Here is a 27,178-nt window from a genome sequence, read left to right on the forward strand (position 1 = left end):
CTTTCAATCTCCCCTCAACCCCCCACACCCTTTTCACAAATAATTTAAAAGTGAATTGCATACATCATCACACTTTGACTTACATTTTTAAAAAATAAAGAAATGTTTTCTATGCAACTGCAATACCATTATCACATCAAAGGAAATATACAGTAATTCAGTAAGATCAATTATCACATAATCATATTGGAATTTCCCTTGAAGTCTACTAGTGTTGGCGATATTATTCTGTGTGTAGTGTGGGCTAAAGCGAGTAAATCAGTTCAGTTCAGTCGCTCAGTCGTGTCTGACTCTGCGACCCCATGGACTGCAGCACCCCAGGCCTCCCTGTCTCTGTAAATAAATTATTTTAGTACAATTGAGAACCAAGATTTTTGGCATTGGCAAAAGGAGAAGTGAATGTAGACAGATGAGGCTGAATAAAAACCCCTGTAGTCCGGAATTTGATTAGAAACATTGTCCCCTGAAAAGAAACAGTTATTAATTCAGTGACAGTGCCTCCATCCTAGCATCCTTTATGTGATCTCTGAATGTTACTTCCAATTAAAAGGAACTGGGATTCCATAGTGAAACAGCTTATTACAGGGGAGGAAATGTGCAAGATAAGCCTAGAATATTTTGTTTCAACAGAAATCTAGGAAGCTATATGGATATGTTACTGAACCAAACTTGGATCTGCTCGCTTGTGTGTGTTGAACCCTCATGCATTTCTGGTGAGAATGTAAAATGGTGAAAACACTTTGGAAAACAGTTCAGCAGTTTCCTAAAAAGTTAAGTGTAGATTTAACATGTATGCGTGTTTGTTAGTTGCTCAGTCGTGTCAGACTCTTTGCGACCCCATGGACTGTAGCCCACCAGGCTCCTCTGTCCGTGGAAGTTTCCAGGCAAGAATACTGGTTGTCACTGTTCAGTCACGCGGTCGTGTCCAGCTCTTTGTGACCCCATGGACTGCAGCACGCCAGGTTTCCCTCTCGTTTACCATCCACCAGAGCTTGCTCAAACTCATGTCCATTGAGTCGGTGATGCCATCCAACCATCTCCTTCTCTGTTGTCCCCTTCTTCTCCTGCCTTCTATCTTTCCCAGCATCAGGGTCTTTTTCTAATGAGTCAGCTCTTTGCATCAGGTGGCCAAATTGCTGGAACTTCAGCTTCAGCATCTGTCCCTCCAATGAATATTCAGGATTAATTTCCTTTAGGATTGACTGGTTGGATTTCCTTGCAGTTCAAGGGACTCTCAAGAGTCTTTTCCAGTACCATGGTTCAAAACCATCAATTCTTCAGTGCCTCAATAAATATTTTTATAAAAAGAAAATATAAATTAGGATTTAGAAAATATCATATAAGCAGCAAGCTGGAATAGTATCAGGGAAGAGTCAAGCACTATTTAATAGGGCTTCCCTTGTGGCTCAGCTGTTAAAGAATCTGCCTGCAATGTGGGAGACCTGGGTTTGATCCCTGGGCTGGGAAGATCCCCTGGAGAAGGGAGAGGTTACCCACTCCAGTATTCTGGCCTGGAGAATTCCATGGACCATATAGTTCATGGGGTCACAAAGAGTCGAACACAACTGAGCGACTTGCACTTTCACTTTCTTTTCATGTCAATGCTCAGCTTTCTCTGGTCCAACTCTCACATCCATACATGACTACAGGAAAAACCACAGCTTTGACTATATGGACCTTTGTCAGCAAAGTAATGTCTCGCTTTTTAATATGCTGTTTAGGTTTGTCATTGCTTTTCTTCCAAGGAGCCAGTGTCTTTTAATTTCATGGCTGCAGTCACCATCTGCAGTGATTATGGAGTCCAGGAATACTGGAGTGGGTAGCTATTTACTTTTCCAGGGAATCTTCCTAGATCCCTGGAGACCCAGGGATTGAACCAGGGTCTCCTACATTGCAGGCAGATTTTTTACCATCTGAGCTACCAGGTCATATGCAGATTTAGCATATGACACAGCAATTCCACTCGTAGGTATCTCCCTACTAGAAGTGAAAACATGTCCACACAAAGACTTGTATTCATAATCACTCAAAGTGGAAACTGTCCAGTTGTTCCATCAGTTGGTGAATGGGTAAATATGGAATGTGCACACAATAGAATACTATTTAGCAATAAAAAGTAGCATTTTTACTTTCATGTGTTACAATACGGAATTCCGTTCAGTTCAGTCCAGTCGCTCAGTCGTGTCCGACTCTGTGACCCCATGAATCACAGCACGCCAGGCCTCCCTGTCCATCACCAACTCCCGGAGTTTACTCAAACTCATGTCCATTGAGTCGGTGATGCCATCCAGCCATCTCATCTTCTGTCATCCCCTTCTCCTCCTGCCCCCATTCCCTCCCAGCATCAGGGTCTTTTCAAATGAGTCAACTCTTCACATGAGGTGGCCAAAGTACTGGAGTTTCAGCTTCAGCATCAGTCCTTCCAATGAACACCCAGGATTGAGCTCCTTTAGGATGGACTGGTTGGATCTCCTTGCAGTCCAAGAGACTCTCAAGAGTTTTTTCCAACACCACAGTTCAAAAGCATCAATTTTTTGGTGCTCAGCTTTCTTCACAGTCCAACTCTCATGAACCTCCCAAAAACTATTCTGAGTTAAAGAAGGCAGACACAAATGACCAAATATATGAAATATTCTGGAAGGGCAAATCTATGGAAAGAGAATGTAGATGAATGTTTGCTTGGGGATGGATTGGACTGCATATGGTCATAAAGGGACTTTTTGGAGTGACAGAAATACTTGAAAACTGGATTGTGGTGATATGTATTTATTAAAAACCATTAAGGCATACACAGAAAATGGGTGAATTTTATGTTATCTATATGTGCTGCCGAAGCAAGCACAGAATTTTATGATATGTAAATTGTACCTCAATCAATATTTTTATAAAAAGAAAATATAAATTAGAATTTTAAAAATATCATATAAGCAGCAAGCTGGAACAGGGTATCAGGGAAGAGTCAAGGCACCATTTAATAGGATTGTCTTTCTGTCTCCTGCAGTTTACAACTCCTGGATGAAAGAACATGGAGGATCTATTGTCAATATCACAATACTTACTAAAAATGGACTTCCAGGAGCTGTGTAAGCACTTACATTTTTTCTTCCTATGTCTTTGGGTTTGTCCGTTGAATAGCTGGGGAGTAGGTAGAGTGATTTTCTTAAGTATATATCATTAATCCCTTTAATGCATTGTGACTTCAGTACTTAAAATTCCGTTTATTGAACTTTGAAGCATACTTCTGAAACATGACCATTCATATTAGGGTTACCCAATTTTCCAAAGAAGTAAGAACAGTAGTAGGCCCAGTTAAGTGATTTTTTTAATCAGTATGTCCAGATATCTCATGGAGCATTCTTGTTGTGTTTGTTTTGGCCACACAGTGCGCTTGTGGGTTTCTAATTCTCTCACCAGGGATAGAACCCATGGCCTCCTGCAGTGGAAGGGTGAAGTCCTAAACACTGGACTGCCAGGGAATTTCCACATGGGGCATGCTTATGCCAAAAATGATTTGTTGTCTCCTGTAAAAATTCACATTTAACTGAATGTCTTGTATTTTATCTAGCAGTCCTAATCCAGATGTAACTAAATGTGTCTGGAGACATCTTTTTGGTTAAAATGAGGAAATGACACCAATCTATGCTAATTTAGTTTTGAGCATTGTGGATATACCTATCCAGATTAAAATAGAACTGCCAATAAATTATTGTTCTGTAATAGAATTTGACCTATTTGACTCTTATTCTGATTTTGATAAGTTTTTATTTTGGAAACTGATTTAAAATTTTTTTTTTAAACTTTTTTATTTTATATTGGTTTATAGTTGGTTAACATTTTTTTGTTTTTTAAAGAAAGTGAATGAACAGCCTTCTGGCACAGTTGATTCTTTCATAATAGCCTAAAAGGCTACTCAAAACAGAAAGTTGAAAAACAACGTACCAGGAAGCTACTTGACCAAGTTTAGTTGTTAAAGAGTATGATGTTTTTTAAAAAATGAGTTATGCTGATTTCTTTTGTATCTTATAAGCTCTGATTCTTTCCAATTTTTTAAATTAAAATTTTATAAAAAACTTTCCAACATAGAATTTCTGTTTTTGTGAAGTAGACCTATCTTAGTATTAAATTATGCATGCTAGTTTAAACAAACAACTATATAATGTAGAAAGTCAAGTCCTCCGTACTCTTTCATCCCAGAGATAACCTGTTAATTAAGTAAGATGGTGATCTTACTTCATTTAATCCCTCTACAATTAGTAAGTAATTGATAAGGCAATAATTTGGTACTGTGTTAATAGTGTTTGCCATCATGATTTTAGCAACCACTGTTGACCCTTTTCAGAGAAGGCAACAGTAACCCACTCCAGTACTCTTGCCTGGAAAATCCCATGGATAGAGGAGCCTGGTAGGCTGCAGTCCATGGGGTTGCTAAGAGTCGGACATGACTGAAGCGACTTAGCAGCAGCAGTTCACCCTTTTGTGAATCACTCATTACACTGGGGCTGTGAAAATGTTTGGTTTTTCTGATTTCATAATTGCTTCTATGCTTTTTAGTTGATGGTGCAGTGCTTAGTCAGTCATGTCCGACCCTTTGCAACCCATGGACTGTAGCCCACCAGGCTCCTCTGTTCACGGGATTCTCTAGGCAAGAATACTGGAGTGCATTTCCTTCTCCAGGGGATCTTTCCAACCTAGGGGTTGAACCTAGGTCTCCTGCATTACAGACGGATTCTTTAGCTGATACTCTTTTGTAGAAAGACTTTTATTTACATTACAACCATCACTTCTTTAATATATGTTACTATAATTATTAACTTTTTTGGTATACCACTATGAAGTCACAGACTTCTTTTCAAATTGATTGTTTCAAATGAACACATTGTCTCAAATTTAATAGAAATTTGTGTTGTTTCTATGTTTTGCTATTATAGATAATTCTGCAATGAATAACATTGTAAATACTTCTTTCATATTTGCAGAGATATATCTTCAGGGTGGGCTTCCCAGGTGGTGCTAGTAGTGAAGAACCCATCTGCAGATGCAGGAGACATAAGAGATATGGGTTCCACCCTTGGGTCAGGAAGATCCCCTGGAGAAGGGCATGACAACCCACTCTAATATTTCTTACCTGGAGCATCCCATGAACAGAGGAGCCTGGTGGGCTACAGCCCATAGAGTCACAGAGAGTCGGACACGACTGAAGCGACTTAGCAACAGCCGCAGCAGCATCTTCAGGGTACAGCCCAGAAGTTAGGATTGCTGGGTGAAAGGTAAAGGCATCCTCTTAGGCATTTGCAAGTTTCTTTGCATTCTGCTGTCCCATCAGCAATGAATGAGAGTGCCTGTTCCTCAGAGCCTTATGAAAAATGTGTCTTGTCAATTTCTGGACAACTCTGATGGTCAAGATATAGTATCTCAGTGGAGCATCTATTCATTTGTTAAAAGGCTGCCTGAATATCTCTTGTTTGTGTGTTCGAGTTGCATTGTTGTTTTCACACATGCTTCTCTGGTTCTCATCATTTCCTGACATTTTCAGTGTCATCTAAGAGTAGCCCAATTTCCATTATAGTCTATGCAAAGCAGCTTAGACTGACCTACTGATCTTTTGGGTCCTTGTCAATAATTACCAGGGCAAGAGACAGGCCAAACAGCAACTTGGTATCTCTCATGGAGAGAGAATTCGTGGCCCAAATACCTACCAATGAATGAATGAATAAACAAATTGTGGTATAGCTATATAATGTATTCCTCAGAAATGAGAAGTGAACTATTGATTCATGCAGCAATGTGGATAAATCTGAAAATAAATATTCTGAGTGAAAGAAGCCAGATGGAAAAGATCATGTATGTATGATTTCATTTATATGTTTTAAGGTTTAGAAGGATTTAAAAATTTTGTTAGTGCTAGATTCACTGAGAGTTGGATATTATTTTACCTCCTGTTCATTAATTACAGGAAAGAAATGGAGCAGTGTGATAGCCTTTAAGGTCGTTTATCTCTCATAATCTCTTCCTGCACAGATTGGTAGACATTTTAATTCGCATCTGTTACAGAAATAAGGCCTTAGTGTTTCAGAAAATGTTCTCAGTGAAAGAATGGCTATGAGGCTTGTTATTCAGATGGTGAAATGAAATCTCACAGAACTTGTAGTCTAGATAAATGCCCTTCCCTTCCTTCTCTCTGGGCTTTTGCTTTAAAAGAAGAGTGGCTGGAATAATGCCCATATAACATGGTCACCAACCTGCAGCTGAATTGTCCACCATCTGTTCTGTTTTGATGGGGGTCACTTTCCCTTCCTGGAAAGGGTGTTTTTAAAAACCCTGTGGTCCATTCAGGTGTCTCACCCACCTGGAACTTTCAGCAATGCCAGCCAGAATCAAATCCTTCAGAACATAGGACTACTGGTGATGCCGCCAAAATCTTACTTTCCTCTGCCCGTTGAAGCTGAAGAAAAAAATACAGAGAGTTTAGAGGAAATAGAAAGGTGACTTTAATCCTCAGCCAGTGGAGGGGCGAACACAGTAGGCTTATGCCTCAAGAGCTGTTGCCCCCGCCTTCCTAGAGGAACCTGGGGGATTATATAGATGAGGGCTACCAGTCAGGGATCGGAGATGAGGAATAAAGGTATAAGGATCTTGCATTCTTCTTCCTCTTGCACTGTTTCAAAAATAGTCATAGGTTGGCATCAGATAGCCCAGTAACTGGGTCTGGCAGTCTGGTAGCCTGGTGGTTGGATCCACTGTCGTTTATGAACTGTACTCCGGCCCTCTTTCTATAACGCAAAAGAGAAAAACCAGAGTGGGTGGTTGCAAGAGACTTCTGTGCAGGTGGCACCGAATTCAGGATGTAATTAGCACAGAGTTAAAGGACAGCAGGTGCAGAATGTGGTCCATGCAGAGTTAGGGGGCAGAACAGATTCAGTTCAGTTCAGTTGCTCAATCGTGTCCGACTCTTTGCGACCCCATGAATCGCAGCACGCCAGGCCTCCCTGTCCATCACCAACTCCTGGAGTTTACTCAGATTCATGCCCATCGAGTCGGTGATGCCATCTAGCCATCTCATCCTCTGTCGCCCCCTTCTCCTCCTGCCCCCAATCCCTCCCAGCATCAGGGTCTTTTCCAATGAGTCAACTCTTCGCATGAGGTGGCCGAAGTACTGGAGTTTCAGCTTCAGCATCAGTCCTTCCAATGAACATTCAGGACTGATCTCCTTTAGGATGGACTGGTTGGATCTCCTTGCAGTCCAATTAGAAACAGTTAAAGTAAAAATGAGGAGTAACCAGGTCTGCTCACTGTTCTCTCCATCTTCTTTGTTCTCAGGAAAGGAAAGAAAAACTCACTCTTTTTTCCCTTCCTTTTCACTGCACCACTGGATAAGCAGTAAATCTCTCTGGATAAACTCTCTGCTTTTTCTTCACAAATGTCACCATTTTTTTTAATCCCCAGAAACAAACAGATTAGGATGTGCTATTTCAAGATCCAGAGTAACTTCCAATTTCTGTGTAGTTTTCTTCAGTGCCAAATACTGCAGAGGAAGGGCATATCCTTTCTTCCTTATGGACCAAGCAGAGAGCTGGGGGCTTCAGGCTGTCATACCTGTCAGAGGTGGCCTCACCATCCAGCAGCAGCTTCCCTCCTGACATCACACTCTTCTCTGCCAGCCTCTTCAGTAGATCTTTGAGTGTGGAGATGTGGTCTGAAGATGCTGTTGTGTTTGCACTGAGTCTGTATTAGGTGTCCTTCTCTTCATCAGCTAACCTTGAGAGAACTATGCAGGGGAGGAAAAATAATTTTCCCTCTGCCCTTCTGAGCTCTTAGCTGAGACCCCTGTAATAAAAGACAAATGAACAAGAGAAAAACAAACAGAAGTTGATTCACATGTATACTCATGTATACACGGGAGATACCCAGGGAAAAATGAGTAACTGCCTGTTGGGGCTTTGAATCTAGGATTAAAAACTATCTTAGTAGGGAGTGGGCTTCCCTGATATCTCAGTTGGTAAATCATCCGCCTGTAATGCAGGAGACCCTGGTTCGATTCCTGAGTCTGGAAGATCCACTGGAGAAGGGAGAGGCTACCCACTCCAGTATTCTTGGGCTTTCTTCATGGCTCAGCTGGTGAAGAATCCGCCTACAATGTGAGAGACCTGGGTTTGATCCCTGGGTTGGGAAGATCCCCTGGAAAAGGGAAAGGCTACCCATTCCAGTATTCTGGCCTAAAGAATTCCATGGACTGTATAATCCATGGGGTTGCCAAGAGTCAGACATGACTGAGTGACTTTCACTCTCACTTAATAGGGAATGGGGAGAGGGGTTATAGGCCTCTTGGGGTGGGGAGTAGATGATCTTTAGGAAAGATGGATGGGCCCTTTGAAGAATAGATGGGAGATATGATAGTTGGTGACGATGTTTGTCCGGATGTGGTGTTGACTGCTAGTCTCCCATCCTGTGACAACAGTCAGCCTTCCCTGGTTGATGAGACTCCTGGGGAGGGGATTTATGACACTTGGTTCCGTTAGGCCAATAAGGGGAGTTCAAAGAAAGCCCCTCTCTGCATCTGCTGTTTTTTCAAGGGACCCCAGCTGAAAATGATCACTCCACCAGAGCAGCAGCATACTTTGGGGGGTGTATTCCGCTACCCTTCAACCGCTTCTTGCTCACATTCTGCCGACTGCTTCCGGTGCTGAAATTCAGAGTACTTTCTGTCTCTGCTCTTCCATCTGCTTCTCTCTCTTAGTCTCAGGGGCTGTTCACGAGTCTGGACCTTCTCTGGTGGCCCTGATGGTCAGGGGATGAGGACAAGGGGACAAGCACCTCTAGGTCCTGCTCACAGAAGAGGGCCCAGACTTGACTGTGCTTCCTGCAGATGCTCATCTGTTCTGTTCCCACCTCTTGCTTCCAGTAGCGTAAAGCAAGACAGTAACCCTGTGACCCTGCCCAGCTGGGAGGTACTCCAGAAGGTCCCCTCCTAGCATTGGTGTCAAGCAAGGAAACCCGTCATGTGAATTCCCCCAGGGACGGGTGGACGTAGTGTGACACAGGTGTTGGCTGCGTTTGATGGTGATGAGGTTGCTCAGGTAACTCTGGCAGATGGGAGCTGTTGGCTTCTGCCTGGAGTCCTGCTAGGGCTTCTGCAGCTGACACTGGGGCGGGGGTGGGCTTTCATCAGGAAATTGGGGCTCTAGAGGTCATCTCTAGTGAGGAGTGGTTACATGCTTGGTTCTGAGGCTTCATAATTGGAAATTCTAAGCCATAGTATGTCTCTACCTTTTGCACCATATGGGTGCATACTGAAATATTTTGAACCTGTTCCCTGGAACTATCTTAAGATTTATTTAAATTTTGGTATGTCTAGAAGTTATTTTGACATTATTTCTAGCCTGAGATATGAATTTCATATACCTTATTACCTGAAATTGATTTAAAGAATAACCACACTTGTAACCCTCCAAATTACCAATTTGTTTATTTTCCTTCATATTCAAAAGTTCCTCAAAATATTTCTGTTTCACACGTGGGAATTTGGGGGGGATCTTGTGTGGGCTTTGGGGCTTCCCAGGTGGCGCAGTGGTAAAGAATCCACCTGCTAGTGCAGGAGATACAAGAGACGCAGGTTCATTCCCTGGGTCAGGATGGTCCCCTGGAGCAGGAAATGGCAACCCACTCCAGTATTGTTGCCTGGAAAATTTCCTGGACAGAGGAGCCTGGAGGGCTACAGTCCATGGGATCCCAAAAGAGTTGCACATGACAGACCATGCATGCAGACAGGGAGATGTGGGCCTTGACTTACGTGAGATTTGTTTGACTAGCAGTTAGCTATGGTTTCATGTTAATATTGAAGGACCTGCTTCTTTTTTATAGCTCAGACAGGGACTCATAATAAGAATGTTCTTGTGGAACTCTGACAGGTCACTGGTATACCTATCAGTTTAGGTGATATGAGACATACCCAATAGAAACTAATGGTAATGTTTGTATTTTGTCTTTTAAAGGCATAGCGGAGCTGCCAGAGAAGGTGTTTACAACCTCACCAAGTCCTTAGCTGTGGAATGGGCCAGCAGTGGAGTAAGGATCAATAGTGTTGCCCCTGTACGTAAATGTTTAATATGAAAGCTTTTGACAAATTGTGCTTTTCTGATTTCATTTGTGTTGTTCATAGAAGTATTTGTTAATATGTATGTGTACTAGAAAAGATTGACTTTTAAAAATAGATAGAATCAGAAAGAAGTATTCTTTGATTTACAGTCAGATTGTCAAGAAGGTTAAATTAAGTGATTCTCAATCCTGGCTGTATACGAAAATTATTTGTGAAATAGTTACAAACTAGTGATATATAAGCTTGAAATGCTGGGCTGGATAAAGCACAAGCTGGAATCAAGATTGCCGGGAGAAACATCAATAACCTCAGATAGGCAGATGGCACCACACTTATGGCAGAGAGTGAAGAAGAACTAGAGAGCCTCTTGATGAAAGTGAAAGAGGAGAGTGACAAAGTTGGCGTAAAGCTCAACATTCAGAAAACTAAGATCATGGCATCCGGTCCCATCACTTCTTGGCAAACAGATGGGGAAACAGTGGAAACAATGTCAGACTTTTTTTTGGGGTTCCATAATCACTGCAGATGGTGACTGCAGCCATGAAATTAAAAGATGCTTACTCCTTAGAAGGAAAGTTATGACCAACCTAGACAGCATATTAAAAAGCAGAGACATTACTTTGCCAACAAAGGTCCATAGATAAAGCTATGGTTTTTCCGTGGTCATGTATGGATGTGAGAGTTAGATTATAAAGAAAACTGAGTGCCAAAGAATTGATGCTTTTGAACTGTGGTGTTGGAGAAGACTCTTGAGAGTCCCTTGGACTGCAAGGAGATCCAACCAGTCCATCCTAAAGGAGATCAGTCCTGAGTGTTCATTGGAAGGACTGATGTTGAAGCTGAAACTCCAATCCTTTGGCCACCTGATGCAAAGAACTGAATCATTGGAAAAGACGCTGATGCTGGGAAAAATTGAAGGTGGGAGGAGAAGGGGACGACAGAGGATGAGATGGTTGGATGGCATCACTGACTCAATGGGCATGAGTTTGAGTGGACTCTGGGAGTTGGTGAAGGACAGGAAGGCCTGGTGTGCTGCAGTCCGTGGGGGTCACAAAGAGTCGGACACAACTGAGTGACTGAACTGAAGTGAACAGCCTTGACATCTTACCACTGGCCTGCTTCAGCAAGAATATCCCTGCCGTTGATGTCTCTCTTTACTATAGATATTGTTATCTATGCCACTCAGTGGTAACTAAGCATGGGCTGACTTGTGGATGTTAGAGAGATCTTATCTTTAACAAATGCAGGTTCCTAGCCAGAAGCTTCACATCCTTTTAATCCTTTGGGGCTGACATTACAACAGATTGGATAGATTTCCATTCTGAGTGTTGATTCTTTGGCATGTTGGTCTCCACATATGCATTTCTGGACAACCTTTAATGATGTATTGATGCTTTAACCATAATATTAAAAGTCACATTTGTCCTTCAGAGATGTTTTGGGGTTTAATGTCTAAACCTTAATACCTCTGGAACATTCCATCCTCTTTAAATGAAAGCCTGAGAAATTGTTTAATCAGAAACCAGTATATCACCTCAGTATTGTTTGGAGTAATTAATACTGCAAAGTTTCCTCCTCATATTCACATCCCTCCTGTCTCCTCCCCTCCTTCAAATAATCAGTTGTAGTTATGAGCCAATAACAAGCAGCTTTATCCTGTGTTAAAACAGTTTTTAAGTAATTTTTTTCTTTATAAACCATTGAAAACTACTAAAAGTTGAATAAAAGAATTCTTAAACAATTAAAATTTTAATTTATTTATATTGGATTCAAATTTTTTATTTGTGATTTCTTTCTAGGTAAAAAGCCATGAAAATACTGTATTTTCTAAGTCGCACTTAACCATAGGCCAGTTTTCCATTGTAAAACATAGAAGCCTTCAGTTCAGTTCAGTTCAGTCGCTCAGTTGTGTCCGACTCTTTGTGACCCCATGAATTGCAGCACGCCAGGCCTCCCTGTCCATCACAAACTCCCAGAGTTTACTCAAACTCATGTCCATCGAGTCGGTGATGCCATCCAGCCATCTCATCCTCTGTCGTCCCTTTCTCCTCCTGCCCCCAATCCCTCCCAGCATCAGGGTCTTTTCCAATGAAGCCTTAGTGGAAGACAAAATAGACTACCCTGTCCCATTGTCCCCAGTTAAGGGCTTCTCTGAAATGCTCATGATTATGCTTTCAGAAGCCAAGTCTTTTATGAAAACATCCCGAGCTTGGCTGGTTATTAGGGGAGGGGAGGTCCCAAAATGAGCATTCAGATTATCCTTTTTTAGTAGAGGTTGACTGTACTTCTTTGACCATATTAAGAAAAATTAACATTACAAATGTGAACTTAAACTCTATTAAACTTAAACCAATTAATTGTTAGTGTTGGATGACAGACTGCCTTGTTGTCTTTCCAATTAAAATTTAATTTTATGTACTTTATTTTTTCCTGTCTTATTTTAAACATAGGGAATCATTTGTTCCGAGAGTGCATTTAGCAACTATGATTATTTGACAAAAGACCTGCTTAACAAGTACATTGACAAGATCCCAGCTAAAAGATTTGGAGTTCCTGAGGAGGTAATGTATATTTCTAACAGTGATGAATTACTTTGTTTTATACTTTGGAGATTTGTAACATTTTAGTGTCCTTGTCACGTAGTCTGATTGGTTAATAGAGAAGATTGCTCCCATGCCCTCAAACTATGTTCCCTGTGCTTTTTGGCTGCCAGGAATACTGTGCTCCTGGTGCCTTGGATACTCACAGCAGTATTTATTCAGGAATGAATGCAGTGTCGGTTAAGAGCAGCATGTTTTTATGGTTTTCATTGCACTTTTCAGCTCTTTTCAGTTGTTTTATAGTACACAGAATCTCAGATAGGCAGATGATACCACCCTTATGGCAGAAAGTGAAGAACTAGAGAGCTTCTTGATGAAACTGAAAGAAAGCTCAACATTAAGAGAACTAAGATGATTGCATCCAGTCCCATCACTTCATGGCAAATAGATGGGGAAAGAGTGGAAACAGTGGCTGACTTTATTTTTGGGGGTTCCAAAATCACTGCAGATGGTGACTGCAGCCATGAAATTAAAAGATGTGTGCTCCTTGGAAGGAAAGTTATGACCAACCTAGACAGCATATTAAAAAGCAGAGACATTACTTGGCCAACAAAGGTCCATCTAGTCAAGGCTATGGTTTTTCCAGTGGTCATGTATGGATGTGAGAGTTGGACTATAAAGAAAGCTAAATGCCGAAAAATTGATGCTTTTGTACTGTGGTGTTGGAGAAGAGTCTTGACAGTCCCTTGGACTGCAAGAAGATCCAGTCAGTCCATCCTAAAGGAGGTCAGTCCTGAGTGTTCATTGGAAGGACTGATGTTGAAGCTGAAACTCCAATACTTTGGCCACCTGATGTGAAGAGCTGACTTATTTGAAAAGACCCTGATGCTGGGAAAGATTGAGGGCAGGAGGAGAAGGGGACGACAGAGGATGAGATGGTTGAATGGCATCACTTGGGTAAACTCAGGGAGTTGGTGATGGACAGGGAGGCCTGGCATGCTGTGCTCCATGGGGTCTCAAAGAGTTGGACATGACTGAGCGACTGAACTGAACTGAGCACAGAATCTAAACAAGTCAGACAATTATGACAAAATGAAGTTCCGTACCTGATTTCTGTAAGGTGACCAGTTTTAAGTCTGTAAAAATTAATAGCTTTCTTAAATGCCAACAAGATCAGTCTTAAAATGTAATTTTTTAAAAAGGAGATATATTCCACAATAATAAGAATAAAAACTAAAAAACCCAGAGTAAACTTAACTCTAAATGAAAAAAAGTTTATTACTGAAGAACAGAAAAAAAAAAAAAAAGACCAGAATAAATAGAGACATGCCATATTCCTCAATGGAGAGACTCAATTTTACTAAAATCAAGTTTCCCTAAATCACACAAACACATTTAATATGTCTTTGGAATTAATACATTGATTCTAAAATTTTCCCTAGAAAAATATTTATGCCAAAATGTCCAAAATGTTTTGAATAAGAATAATGAGGGGATTTGACCTTCCTGCTGTCAAAACATACTGTAGGGCTTCCCTGCTGGCTCAGTGGTAAAGAATCTGTCTGCTGATGCAGGAGGCATGGATTCGATCTCTGGTCCGGGATAATCCCCTGTGCTACAAGTAGCTAAACCCATGTACCACAACTACTGAGCCTGTGGTCTAGAGCCCAGGAGCCACAACTACTGAACCCACGTGCCACAACTACTGAAGCCCATATGCCCTAGAGCACTGTGCTCGGCAACAAGAGAAGTCACTGCAGTGAGAAGCCTGCTCTCCATAGCTGGAGGGTAGCCCCTGTTTTCACAACTGGAGAAAAACCCACACAGCAGTGAAGACCCAGCATGGCCAAAAAGAAATAAAATTATTTAACCACCCCCTGAAAATGCATACTATAAAGCTATAGTTGTTTCCTACATTTGGTGAAACTGGTACTGGAAAAGATTAAAGTTAGTGGGATAGAATAGACTCTCATATCAGTACTGTACACACACACACACACAGAGTTTATAGGATAAAAGTAACATTTCAAATCTACAGGGAATGAATATTCAGCAAAAGTCTTGCAGCAGTTGGCTGTTCATTTAGAGATAAATGAGAGTCACCCATCTCATATCACATACAAAATAATTTTCAGATATATTAAAATGCTAACTATAAAAGCAATGCCATAAAACTCTTAAGAGAAAAATGTGTTCTAATTCCTAGAGCTAGCTTTCATTATTAGTTTGATGTATATCTTTCCAGAAATTTACTGTGTATGCTTAAAGATATTTCTATTTACTGACCTTTTTTGTTTTTAGAAACATGGGATTCTATTGTATGTTTTTCTGCAACTTGCTATGGCTGGATCATTAGATCCTGTTGCTGCACATTGAGATTTTATTAATTTTTTTATATTGTAATAATTCTGCAGTGAACATTCTTGACTATAGTCATGAACTCTTATGTGGAGGGTAGCTTTCTAGAAGTAGAATTCCTGAACTAAAATAGACTTGCATATTATGTGGAGGGTAGCTTTCTAGAAGTAGAATTCCTGAACTAAAATAGACTTGCATATTAAATTTTAGAAGATACTGTTAAATCCAACATTTGATGAGCTTTTTTGAGCAAGGTGCCAGATTTTTGTTTGGAAAATTGAGAGTGATTTTGAAAGAATTTTAATCAAGGGATTTATCTGATTAGGCTTTTATTTTGGAGAGAACCCTCCTTATGTTTTCTGAACAATTATATATTGTCTATATGCTGTGCTGTGCTTAATCGTTGAGTTGTGTTCAACTCTGAGACCCCATGGACTGAAGCCCACCAGGATCCTCTGTCCGTGGCCTGTAGTTACTGTATTAAAATTTGACATTGAGAAATTCAAGAAATATTTATGAATTCATTAAAAATAATCTTAATAAAATCATGGATGTTAGAGCTGGACCATAAAGAAGGCTGAGCACTGAAGAATTGATACTTTTGAATTGTGGTGTTGGAGAAGACTCTTGAGAGTCCCTTGGGCTGCAAGGAGATCAACCAGTCCATCCTAAAGGAAATCAATCCCTAATATTCATTGGCGGGATTGATGCTGAAGCTGAAGCTCCAGTACTTTGGCCACCTGATGCAAAGAGCCAACTCATTGGAAAAGACCCTGATTCTGGGAAAGATTGAAGTCAGGAGGAGAAGGGGATGACAGAGGATGAGATGGATGGATGGCATCACCGACTCAATGGACATGAATTTGAGCAAGCTCTGAAAGATGATGAAGACAGGGAAGCCTGACATGCTGCCGTCCGTGGGGTTCCAAAGAGTTGGATACGACTGAGCAACTGAACAACAAATAAAGGCATTGCATACTATAATATTTTTAATGAAAAATAGCTGCATTTTAAAATACAAAAATGAACAAGTCTTGCTTGGTTGTACATGTTTTACCCAGTTCTTTAATGTGTGGCTTAATAGAAGACAGCTGGACTCACACATCTGCTCCTGCTTTCAGCCTGTTAGAATATGTTGTTTTGGTAGAGCATGCAAAGAAAATCTGGCTTCATGCCAGTTAAAATAAAAGGAGGAGTATTTTAGCAGTCTTTTTGAGTAACTGTGGACATTCTTCTTTAATAGTCAACAAGTGACAGTTTCTTTTTTTTCCTATTGCTGTGTATTTTGGGTATTAAGTGACCTGCCCCATTACAATGTATTGGTACATACATGGTGCTTCCAAGGTAGCACTAGCAGTAAAGATCCTCCCTGCCAATGCAGGAGACATAAGAGATGCAGGTTCTATCCCTGGGTCAGGAAGATCCCCTGGAGGAGGGCATGGCAACCCACTCTAGTATCCTTGCCTGGAAAATCCCATGGACAGAGTTTTCTGGTGAGCTACATACAGTCCACAGGGTCACAAAGAGTCCAACACGGCTGAAGCGACTTAGCACACACAGTACGTACTTGATGTGTGTACTAACGATACATTCAGTATAATCATCATTTACTTCATGCATGAGGACAAAGTATGACTATTACATAATTATATTGTTTACTTCATGCATGAGTACAAAGTATGACTGTTACGTAATTATGTAGAACAAAATATTATTTGTACAAATTGCATTAAGTCATATCAGCTCTAGTCACCATACTTAATCACAACCAATGACTATCCTTAATCCCAAATTTTGAGAAATCCACAACTCATCCATAAACATGCCTGTCTTCTCGCTTTGGGCCTGTAGCATGTGGTGGTTTCTAGAAGTGAACTGTATCTGACATCTAGTTCTTACTTTTAAAAGTATTTCTGTTTACTGACATTTTTACAAAAAGGAGATTCTACTGTATGTTCTTTTCTGCAACTTGCTAAGGATGTAGCATAGTATATTTAATTAGACCCTGTTGTTGCACATTGGAGTTTTATGTGTATTTTTATGTAAATATATATTTATGTTTCAGAAATATAAATTTATATTTCATAAAATCTCCCAGTTTTTCCTCACTAAACAAGACATCTTGTTGGACTAATGACTAATCAGCTCATGTGCACACATAACTATGGTGTCATATGTTCAAATTTTTAAAAATCTGTGGGCAACTCTGGCCACCTGAGGTCTTAGCACAGTCAAACAACAGGTAGTTGAGCCTATACAGAGTATTGTTTTCCAGTGTCAACAACCATCAGGTGTTAGTCAATGCTTAAAATACATAAGAAAATTGACCTCATTTTGTGTGTGTGTGTGTGTGTGTGTGTGTGTGTGTATATATATACATATATATATATTTTATTTTAATATCCAATCTTACCAAGTGGCAGTTTCCTAAAGATTAATTGCGGTGTGGAATCTGAAGCCATTCAGTGAACTTTTTGTATTCCATTACATTAAAATTGCTTAGTATTCCTTGCACTTTAACTGAGTCTTTGCATAGATGATTTTGTAACATCAAACGTTGGTCTTTTGGAAAATATTGATTCACTGAGTTATAGACATCTTCTGAATGTTGATACTGTCAAGGTCATGGTGACATGTATTGATGCAACTTTTCCAAAATTCTGGTTTTCACTTGAAAGCTCAAATCTTATCATTGACAACAAATGCTGTCAGTTGTTTTCAGCTGCTTGAAGTGACTGTCTCACTTGTTTCATTTTTGGAAAAATGTCTGCCAGATACCCAAGTGTGAATAACTGTAGTTTGTTAGTCATTCTCTCAAGCAAAAAACAGAAAAAAAATGTTTCGTGAAAAAAATGACTAGTTTGGTTTGCAGCTCAAGCACATGTTCTTTTCCTTGAGACAGTCTTTATACTTCCATATACAGCACAAGAGCTGAAGGTGTAATTCCCACTTTATCACACAGGATATTAAAAAGATGTGTACCCAGTAGTTGAGATTAATATGATTAATAATTTTAGTGCTCATCAAGGACATTTGAAAGGGAAACAGACTGTCCCCTCCCACTCCCAGGAGTACTTGCTGGTGAAAAATATTGTGACTGTTAATATGATGCTTCATCTTTGTTTTCCTGCCGTGACTTGTGCTGAGGGTCCAGGCATTTTCCCCATCATTGCTTTGGCACCATTAGTACAAATGTCAACACAGTGAAAAAGACAGATAAGGACTCAGTATTGTTATGGAACAGTTGTGACTTCACAAATCCCCTGAGAAGATCTTAGGTATGCTCAGGGTTTTGCCACCCATGCTGTGACTAATTGGGAAGGTGAATTTTATACTGCAGTAAGCTGCAGAATAAGGAGAGAGTTTCAGTCTCTGTCTCATAGGGTCCTAGCATCTCCAGGTTATGTTTTCAAGATCCTCTGATGGCCCCAGCTAATGACTAATGTCACTTTTGGGGCTGAGTTTGACAATCAGCTATTGGTGGGCTGTTTGGAACTGCTTATCAATGAGTTGTCTTCTTTTAAGTAATAGTTATTGGGATTGAGTAAGGGGGGAATCAATGTAGCTGTAGTTTTAAAAGGAACTGCCAGAGCTCCTACGATGTCCCTCCACATCTCTTGGAGACAGAATGCAACACTTGGCAGACCCCTCAAATGGCTTGTACTTGTACTCTATACTGATTTTACAAATTAGGAAACCAAGAGCCAGTGACTTTCAGTAATTTGCCTGAAGCCATACATAAGTCATGTGGGCTTCCCAGATGGTCCAGTGGTCAAGAATCCATCTACCAGTGCGGGAGATGCAAGAGACAAGGGTTTGTGTCTTTTCCAAGTTAGGTAATGGAAAATCCCTTTATTTGAGGGGGAGAGATGCAAAAAGATTCCTTCACTCTGTAAATACTTAATGAGTTATTTTATGCTGAACACTGTCAAAGGATGAGGCCACCACTCAATATTTGAAACAGAACTCAGCACTAAAGCACATTTATTCCTGGTCAGGCACAGTCTCTCAGAGTGGACTGTTGAGTTTTCTTTTTTTCCTTGGGGGAAGTATGGTTTTAGAGATTTGCAGACTTCCAGAGGCCATGGCTACTTGAGTGAGGGGGTCGTTGTTTGGCTGACACTCAGAAAGGAACTTATTGGCATGAGTCTTCCTGATTGGCTAACTTACAGGGCCAAGGAACTTTCACCGATTGATCGGCTAACAAAACAGTGTTCACAGGGTGAGCTGTCATTGATTGATTACACAGGGTAAAGCTAGTTCTGATTGTTACTTGTTCCCCGGCCCCATAAGCCCTTTCCCAGGAATGTGGGAACTTTTAAATTATTAATTCCACACCAACTCCGTCCAATAGAAATGTGATAATAGCCACATGTGTAATCTTAAACTTTGTAATAGCCACGTTAAGAAAAATTTTAAAAAGAGGTGAAATTAGTTTTAAAAATAAATCTTATTTAGCTTAGTATACCTAAAACATTATCATTTTAACAATTATTAATGAGACTATTTTACGTTTTTCTTTTCCAAAAAGAAAAAGTCTTCTGAATCTGATGTGTGATTTTATACTCACAGTGCCAGCTGTGTGGAAATGTCTTGGTTGTGTCATATGGTTAGTGGCCTCATTTTTGAACAGTGCAGTCCTATGCTACCTGCTGGGGACACAAGGATGGAGGGAAGGCTATGCCCACCTTCTCTCAGGTCTCAGAGCCTCAAAAAGGCATAGCCCTATGAACGCACACGCTGTAGTGCTCCATACAGGATCAGGACTGGGGTGAGACAAGCAAGGCACAAACAATATTTAAGGACTCGCTTGCTTTCAGTGTTGCTCAGGTGCAGGGTCCACCCGCCCCCCAGAGCAAGCACCTCCTTTAACTGCTGCATCCAAAGCACTTCATTAGTCTCACCCCTGTCTCAGCCCTGCTTGGCAGCCTGATAAAACAGAAGATTCTGGGGCTCCAACCCCAGAGTTGATAACCCAGATGATCTTAAGTAGGACCTTGGAGTCTGGAGTTTCAGTAAGCAGTCCTCGGGATTCTAATGTAGGAGCTTAAGATCAGCGTTTGAGAAACTCGGCTTGTGTCAACAGCCTCATGTGAGACTCCATTTACATCCAGTGAAATATTTCCATCTTTTTCTTTGGTTTTGGGACTGGTTGTTGCTGAACTCGCCAGTCATCTATCTATTTCTTGGGGCCGCAGCGGGATTCTGAAGTCCCCCTGATAGAAAACTCCTGTACTCTGAGATCCTGGGCTTTGGGCCTGCGAGGACCGTGGACTAAACAAGCTAGAATGCCAGGTTATTGTTACACAGACACAGTGACTTTTTCAGGGAGAAACCTATGAAAGGCATGTGATGGTGTTGAAAACAATGAGGATCGTGGAAGGAACTGAATTATTTGATGGGAGAGAGCAGACACTGGTTCCTTCATGTTGTTTTATTTATTTTACGAAAGATTAAAAAAGATTTTTGGCCACGTGACCCTGCTTACAGGATCCTAGTTCCTTGACCAGATTGAACCCCAGGCCCCCTGCAGTGGAAGCATGGAGTCTTAACTACTGGACCACTGGGAAAGTCCCTTAACGACTTCACAGTATGTGATTCATTTCACACTGGAGGACAAAGGGGCCTGGCGTGTTACAGTCCCTGGTGTTGCAAAGAGTCGAACATGACTTAGTGCCTGAACAACGACAAAAAAGGCTCTTTTTATCTTGCCTTCACCCTAGTCACATCCCTGACTTTAATGATGCTTAAATAGAAAAAGGCATCTATTACGCACCTTCAGATTATAGTACACACAGCCTGGCATTCTAGGCTGTAGGCTTCATGTTACAGTTCTGTAGTTTCAGATGTGCCTACGCGGAAATGGGAAGCAGCCAGAAGTGAGGAGTATCTAATTTTTCGTGTGCATGTGTGCTTCTGTTTCCAGATCTCCTCCCTGGTATGCTTCCTGCTGTCTCCTGCTGCTTCCTTTGTCACTGGACAGTTGGTGTTTGTGGATGGGGGCCAGTCTCTGTACTCAAATTTATTGGAGGTACCAGGTGAGTGGTCAGGAAATGAGTCTGTCCCTCACTTTGTGGCTTCTCCTGTTCAGGTTTTCACAATTCCTCTAGGTACTTAAGAGATAAGGTGTTTTTTTTTTTTTTTTTTTCTTGTAGAACATCAAAAAAATGTACAAAATATTTATAGTCATCATATGATTTTTAAAGGCAATATTCCTAGTGCAGAAAATATCTAAATAGCTTTATTATAGCACACAGATATAAAAAGTTGTTTGCATGTGCATAGGCTAGTGGAATTTTAACCTTGAAAAATATTCTCAGTGTGAGCATATATGTACAAGAAAGAGACAAGAACAGAGGCAGGAAGGTGCCATACTTTTGATATTTAACTTGTCTTTGTTTATCCAGTTAGTGGCTTGTGTATATGAGGGGGAGAATCAGATCTGTTAGGTGGGGAGAGGTGATATGGTGCTATTTTACAGTATCTTTGGGTTATAGATTGAGGGAAACCGTAGGAATTTGCTGTACTTATTAATTTTTTATGTACAAAATAGTTTTATATATCTCAATCTAATGTAGATATTGCATGCAAATGTGTGTGTGTGTGTGTGTATCTTATGACTAGACCATCAAACTTTGGAGCTGAAAGGATCCTAAGAAATTAGTCAAGTATCGCAGTTTCATCATACATAACAAAACACGTCCTTGGAACCAAGGCGTGTCCAAGCTAATCACTCCCAAAATGTAGAACAGGATATGAAATTCAAATGTGTCCGAACTGTTGCCAGAGATAGTTGATTAAATGACTACTGGCAAATTAAAGGGCTTCTCTGGTCCTTTAAAGTGATAGAGATATCTGTGATCAGTGCAGGGGACACAGGAGACATGGGTTCAAGCCCTGGTTCGGGAAGATCCCCTGGAGTCGGAAGTGGCAACCCGCTCCAGTATTCTTGCCTTGAAGATCCCATGGACAGAGGAGCCTGGTGGGATATAGTCCACGGGGTTGCAAAGAGTCAAACATGACTGAGCACACACACAAAATTAAAATGTAGTTGATGTAGCATATATGTACTTAAATTTCCTGTTCAGGACTTACTCTTTTCAACCTACTCTTTTCATGTGCTAATAGTCTCATCTAGGATTCAGCCCTTCTTTGCAGTAATCATTGTTTGGTTTGGATCTATAATATTACTATTTCCCCCCGGTTTAATTTTTTTACTAAGTGGAAAGAGGAGACGGGAGACTGGATGCCGGGAGTGGGCAACACTTAAGTGTCTGGTAGTAAGTAAGCATGTTTCAGAAGGTACTGTTATTAAGGAAGTAGGATTGATTGAATGTCTACATTATGTCCAGTGCTATATGCAGGGATCACATGCACTCTCTAACCTTTAACAGAGAGATGTTGTTATCCCCTGTAACAGATGGGGATTTCCATGGTGGATCAGCTGGTTAAGAATCCACCTGCAATGCAGGAGACCAGTGTTCGATCCCTGGTTCAGGAAGATCCTCTGGAGAAGGCAATGGCAAACCGCTCTAGTTTTCTTGCCTGGAGAATTTCATGGAGGGGCCTGGCAGGCTACAGTCCATGGTGTTGCAAAGTGAGCGACTTAACACTTACTTAATAGATGAGGAAACTGAGGCTCAGCAAGAGTAACTTCTCCAAACCTGTAGAAGTAACTTCCACAGTTACTAAGTGGCAGATATGGGATTCAAATTGAGATTTTTCTCAAAACCTTTGCCATGTGTCCCAGTGATTTCTTTTTTCTTGCTAAGAAAAGGGGTGATCCAGGGGAAATGACAGATGTGTTTGGTGGGAACTAAGAGAACTAATGAAGGTTAATAGATTTGTGTCTGACCTGAGGTTTTCCATTTAACAGATCATGACAACTGGCCCAAGGGAACAGGGGACCTTTCTCTTGTCAAAAGCATAAGAGAGTCTTCTAACCATAAAGCCAAGCTGTAAGCTAAGGAAACATGGAAGTGTCCTTTGTCCCCAAGTGCCTTAACATCTCGACAATACACTTCTGTACTTTACAGGAACTTATAATCTGTATGGGAAACTCACATTCTGATTTTTTAATGTTAATCAATTACATCTATGCAAAAGTTATTCCTGATATAAATACATCTGTAAGTGCCAACCAATGTTCTTTAATTCATGATAAAAAAAAATTTAAGGAGTGGAAATTAACGTAATTTGTGATTATACTTTTAATTCTAAGAAAGGTCTTTGAAAAGTGAAATAGTTTCAGGTTAATGATAGTGGTATTATGTCTCCCAGAAGGTTCTAATATTTCATTGTAAATATTACAATAAATCTAAATTGTGGCATCATTATGATTTTTGCAACAATGACTCATTTTTGATGGCAAATACTTTTGGATCAATAAAGCTTTATATAATTATTAATATGTGGTTTGTTCATGAAGTCATATTTGTACAAACCCTCTTAATAAAAAAGAAAAATGAAGTCATAAGTGGTATTTTTTTTCTATCCTTGACTTGATATGTGTCTTGATTTCCTAGCCAAAGTATTCCCCTTTCTCCATGTTTCTCCTTTTATATGCAAAAAAAATTTTAATTAAAATCTCTGCAGCTGTTTTAGGGTTCAGTATTCTTCCTTCCATTGATCCTTTCTGTCCATTGATCTTGATTTGTAGAGTGTCATCTACAAACTCTATATGTTCATTTTTTTTCTCTTCATCAATGAAACCTCTTTAAATTGATTTATTCCCTGTTGAAGTGAAGTAGTTTCTTTAACAGTAACACTCAGTTGAAAGCATATGATTGACCAAATCCTGAGTGGGGTGGGGCAGGGCAGATGTGGGCTGCAGAAATTGCATAATCTGCAATTTTATCAGCATCCCAAGCAGGTCCGGGGCTAGGATGAGGCTAATGAGCTGCTGTGGTTGCCGCATGTAAGGAAGTGCTCACTCTTGGGTGTGAACAGGGGAGGTCGCCCTTGAGAGTGAGCCCAAGCTCACTTTAACACTGTGTGCATGCTGAGTATGTAGCAGAAATCTTCTTTTCCTCCTAGACTGCATTTTAATAGTAGCCTTCTGGAGGTGATGACATCACACCTCCTAAGAATTACAAGTTGGCTTAAAGGGCAGGGTGGCCCCAGCACAGGTTGGTGCAGAAAATGAAAGAAGCAGGGCTTGCTTTTCAAATTACCTCTTGTTGATGATGGTTGATGACCCCTTATATCTCCCTAGGTTGAAATTTGCTGATTTCTATTCAACGCATGGAGCCTGCCCTATGTAGCACTAAACTTAGCTACAACTCCTTATTAGATCTTCTTGTTCAACCATTGCTGTACTCAATGTATTCATTGTTGTTCAACCAATGCTTGCCTGCCCTATGTAGCACTACGTAAACTTAGCTCCAGGTCCTTACTAGGTCTTCTTGTTCAACCATTGCTGGACAGCTGATCGTTAGCTGTGCTCTGGAATTAGAAGTCTGCATTCCAGGATTTCTCTGTCATGATAGTGCCTTGTCAATAACATTCTTCTGCAACTGCACTTGGGAAATTTTGCTGTAGACTGGATGTTCCTGAATGGAACTCATTCATTCAGCTAATAATTTGGTGCCCATTCTACGTGCTCAACATTATGGTAGGAGTTGGATGTTCAGTAGTGAAAAAGAAATATACAGAAATATAAATTTTAAGTTTTGATTTATCTATTTTTATTCAAGTGTGGTTGATTTACAATGTTGTATTAGTTTCAGGTGTATAGCAAGGTGATTCTCACACACACACCCCCACACACATACACATATTCTTTTTCAGATTCTTTTCCATTATAGGTTATCACAAGGCACTGAATATAGTTCCCTGTACTATACAGTGGGCCCTTATTTATCAATTTTGTAAATAGGTTCAGTTGTATTATTAAGATTCCATATATAAGTGATATTTGTCTTTCATGCAGTATGATAATCTCTAGGTCTATCCATGTTGTTACAGATGGCATTATTTCATTCTTTTTATGACTGAGTAGTATTCAGTTATATACATGTGCCATATTTTCTCTGTCAATAGACATTTAGGTTGCTTCCATGTCTTGGCTATTATAAATAGTGCAGCTATGAACATTGGGGTGAATGTATCTTTTTGAATTAGAGTTTTCCTCTTTTCCAGATGTATGCCCAGGAGTGGGATTGTTGGATCATATGGCAACTCTTATTTTTAGTTTTTAAGGAACCTCCATACTGTTTTCCATAGTGGCTGTACCAGTTTATATTCCCACCAGCACAATAGGAGGGTTCCCTTTTCTCTGTACCCTCTCCGGCATAAAATTCTCCATTATTTTAAGGCTAACAAGGATAAGGTCATGGTACTAAAAGCATGTAAGAAGGGAAGAAAAGGACATCTAAGGGGGGAAAAAAAAGACATTTCTATATTTACTCATTTCAAAAGAGGTTGTTGATAAGATGACCTTTGTGGATGTTATCGCCTCTCTCTCTCTCTCTCTCTCTCTCACACACACACACACACACACACACACACACACACACTGGTCTTTTAGTTCGTGGCTTGTGTTAGTTCAGGTTCTCAGAGAAGAAGATGCCAAGACACAGTAAAACATGCATGAGATGTCTGGAGAATGTGCCCATGGAGGATAAAGGGCAGGGAGCCCAAGAAGGCATCCATAGCCTTCAGACCACGATGGTGTCTGACACCTGTAGAAGAGAGAGGGAGAGAGGAAGGGACAGGAAACACCTCTTTCCAAAAGAGGTTTTGCTCAGTCCACAGCTGTCATGTCGGTTGGTCCACAAGTCTTTTAGTTCGGCCTCTGATTTTCTGGTGGCTCAGACAATAAAAATCACTGCAGATGGTGACTGCAACCATGAAATTAAAAGATGCTTGCTCCTTGGAAGAAAAGCTATGACAAACCTAGACAGAGTGTTAAAAAGCAGAGACATTACTTTGCCAATAAAGGTCCACATAGTCAAAGCTATGGTTTTTCCAGTAGTCATATATGGATGTGAGAATTGGACCGTAAAGAAGGCTGAGTGCTGAAGAATTGATGCTTTTGAACCATGGTGTTGGAGAAAACTCTTGAGAGTCCCTTGGACTGCAAGGACATCCAATCAATCCATCCAAAAGAAAATCCTGAATAGTCACTGGAAGGACTGATGCTGAGGCTGAAGCTCCAATACTTTGGCTGTCTGATGTGAAGAGCTGACTCATTAGAAAAGACCCTGATTCTGGGAAAGATTGAAGGCAGGAGGAGAAGGGGACGACAAAAGACAAGATGCTTGGGTGGCATCACTGACTCAATGGACATGAGTTTGCGCAAGCTCCAGGAGATGGTGAAGGACAGGGAAGTCTCGTGTGCTGTAGTCCATGGGGTCACAAAGAGTTGGGCACAACTGAGTGACTGAACCAACAGATGGTAAAGAATCCACCTGCAGTGTGGGCGACCTGGGTTCAGTCCCTGCATTGGGAAGATGCCCTGGAGAAAGAAATGGTAACCCACTCCAGTATTCTTGCCTGGAGAATTCCATGGACAGAAGAGCCTGGCAGGCTATAGTCCATGGGCTTGCAAAGAGTCAGACACAACTGAGTGACTAACACATATATATTTTGATTTCCAATGGAATACAGACACACTTCAAAACTCTCCTTTTAAAAGCCTTTTAAAAATCAGACACCGTGTTCTTAAGATAAAAGCCTAAAAAAAGAAGCCATCTTTGTTTCATGTCAACATTGAAATTAGAGTACTAAATCAATACAACTGATAATTTAAAAGCTTAAGTTATGAGGAAAGTATCATCAGCTCTATAGTCCTGGAAGCAAACTTTATGTTCACCAGTACACTCCCATCACTTGAATCTCTTTTCAATGCCATGTTCCTTCTTATCTGTATCAAAACTCATACTGAGCAAAGAGTTATGGGTTGCAAAACAGGATTTCTTTTTGCACCTATCTATAAATCTTTGTCTACAATTTAAAAACAAACAGAAGTGCTCTCCCATTTGTTTTTAACAAACACTACCAGGTGCTTGGCTCAAAAGTGTCCCCTTGTGGTTAATGGTGGAACACCGGCCTGTCTGAGCAGCCTTAGAAACCTTTTTGGGTTTCTAAGATCTGGCTGTGGAGCTTCAACTTGAGCTGTGGTTTCCTCTCAGGATTTCTTCTCCACTCCTAGTTTACAAGGGTTCTACTTCACCAAGTGGCTGTT

General features: G+C 40.6%; 1 protein-coding gene and 1 non-coding gene across 3 annotated transcripts in view; one reads left to right on the forward strand and one right to left on the reverse strand.

The window, feature by feature from the left end:
• Window positions 1–23,411, forward strand: part of PECR (peroxisomal trans-2-enoyl-CoA reductase) — a 34,938-nt gene extending 11,527 nt beyond the window's left edge. Inside the window, exons 4-8 of one of the 2 annotated variants that reach the window (XM_061148799.1) lie at window positions 3,002–3,083; window positions 9,990–10,086; window positions 12,544–12,654; window positions 20,918–21,029; window positions 22,868–23,411. In XM_061148799.1, the coding sequence (XP_061004782.1) occupies window positions 3,002–3,083; window positions 9,990–10,086; window positions 12,544–12,654; window positions 20,918–21,029; window positions 22,868–22,953 (488 nt within the window). In that variant the 3' untranslated portion in view covers window positions 22,954–23,411. The remainder of the gene's footprint in view (window positions 1–3,001; window positions 3,084–9,989; window positions 10,087–12,543; window positions 12,655–20,917; window positions 21,030–22,867) is intronic. The other variant, XM_061148798.1, reaches the window with a different exon arrangement.
• A 3,431-nt stretch (window positions 23,412–26,842) lies between these two features.
• On the reverse strand, window positions 26,843–26,965 carry LOC133061083 (small nucleolar RNA SNORA40). The gene has a single exon (XR_009693914.1). It is a non-coding gene; the product is annotated as a small nucleolar RNA SNORA40 (small nucleolar RNA).
• Window positions 26,966–27,178: the final 213 nt, after the last annotated feature.

Source organism: Dama dama, chromosome 8 (assembly GCF_033118175.1).
Source record: "Dama dama isolate Ldn47 chromosome 8, ASM3311817v1, whole genome shotgun sequence".
In the NCBI taxonomy this organism is placed as follows: Eukaryota; Metazoa; Chordata; class Mammalia; order Artiodactyla; family Cervidae; genus Dama; species Dama dama.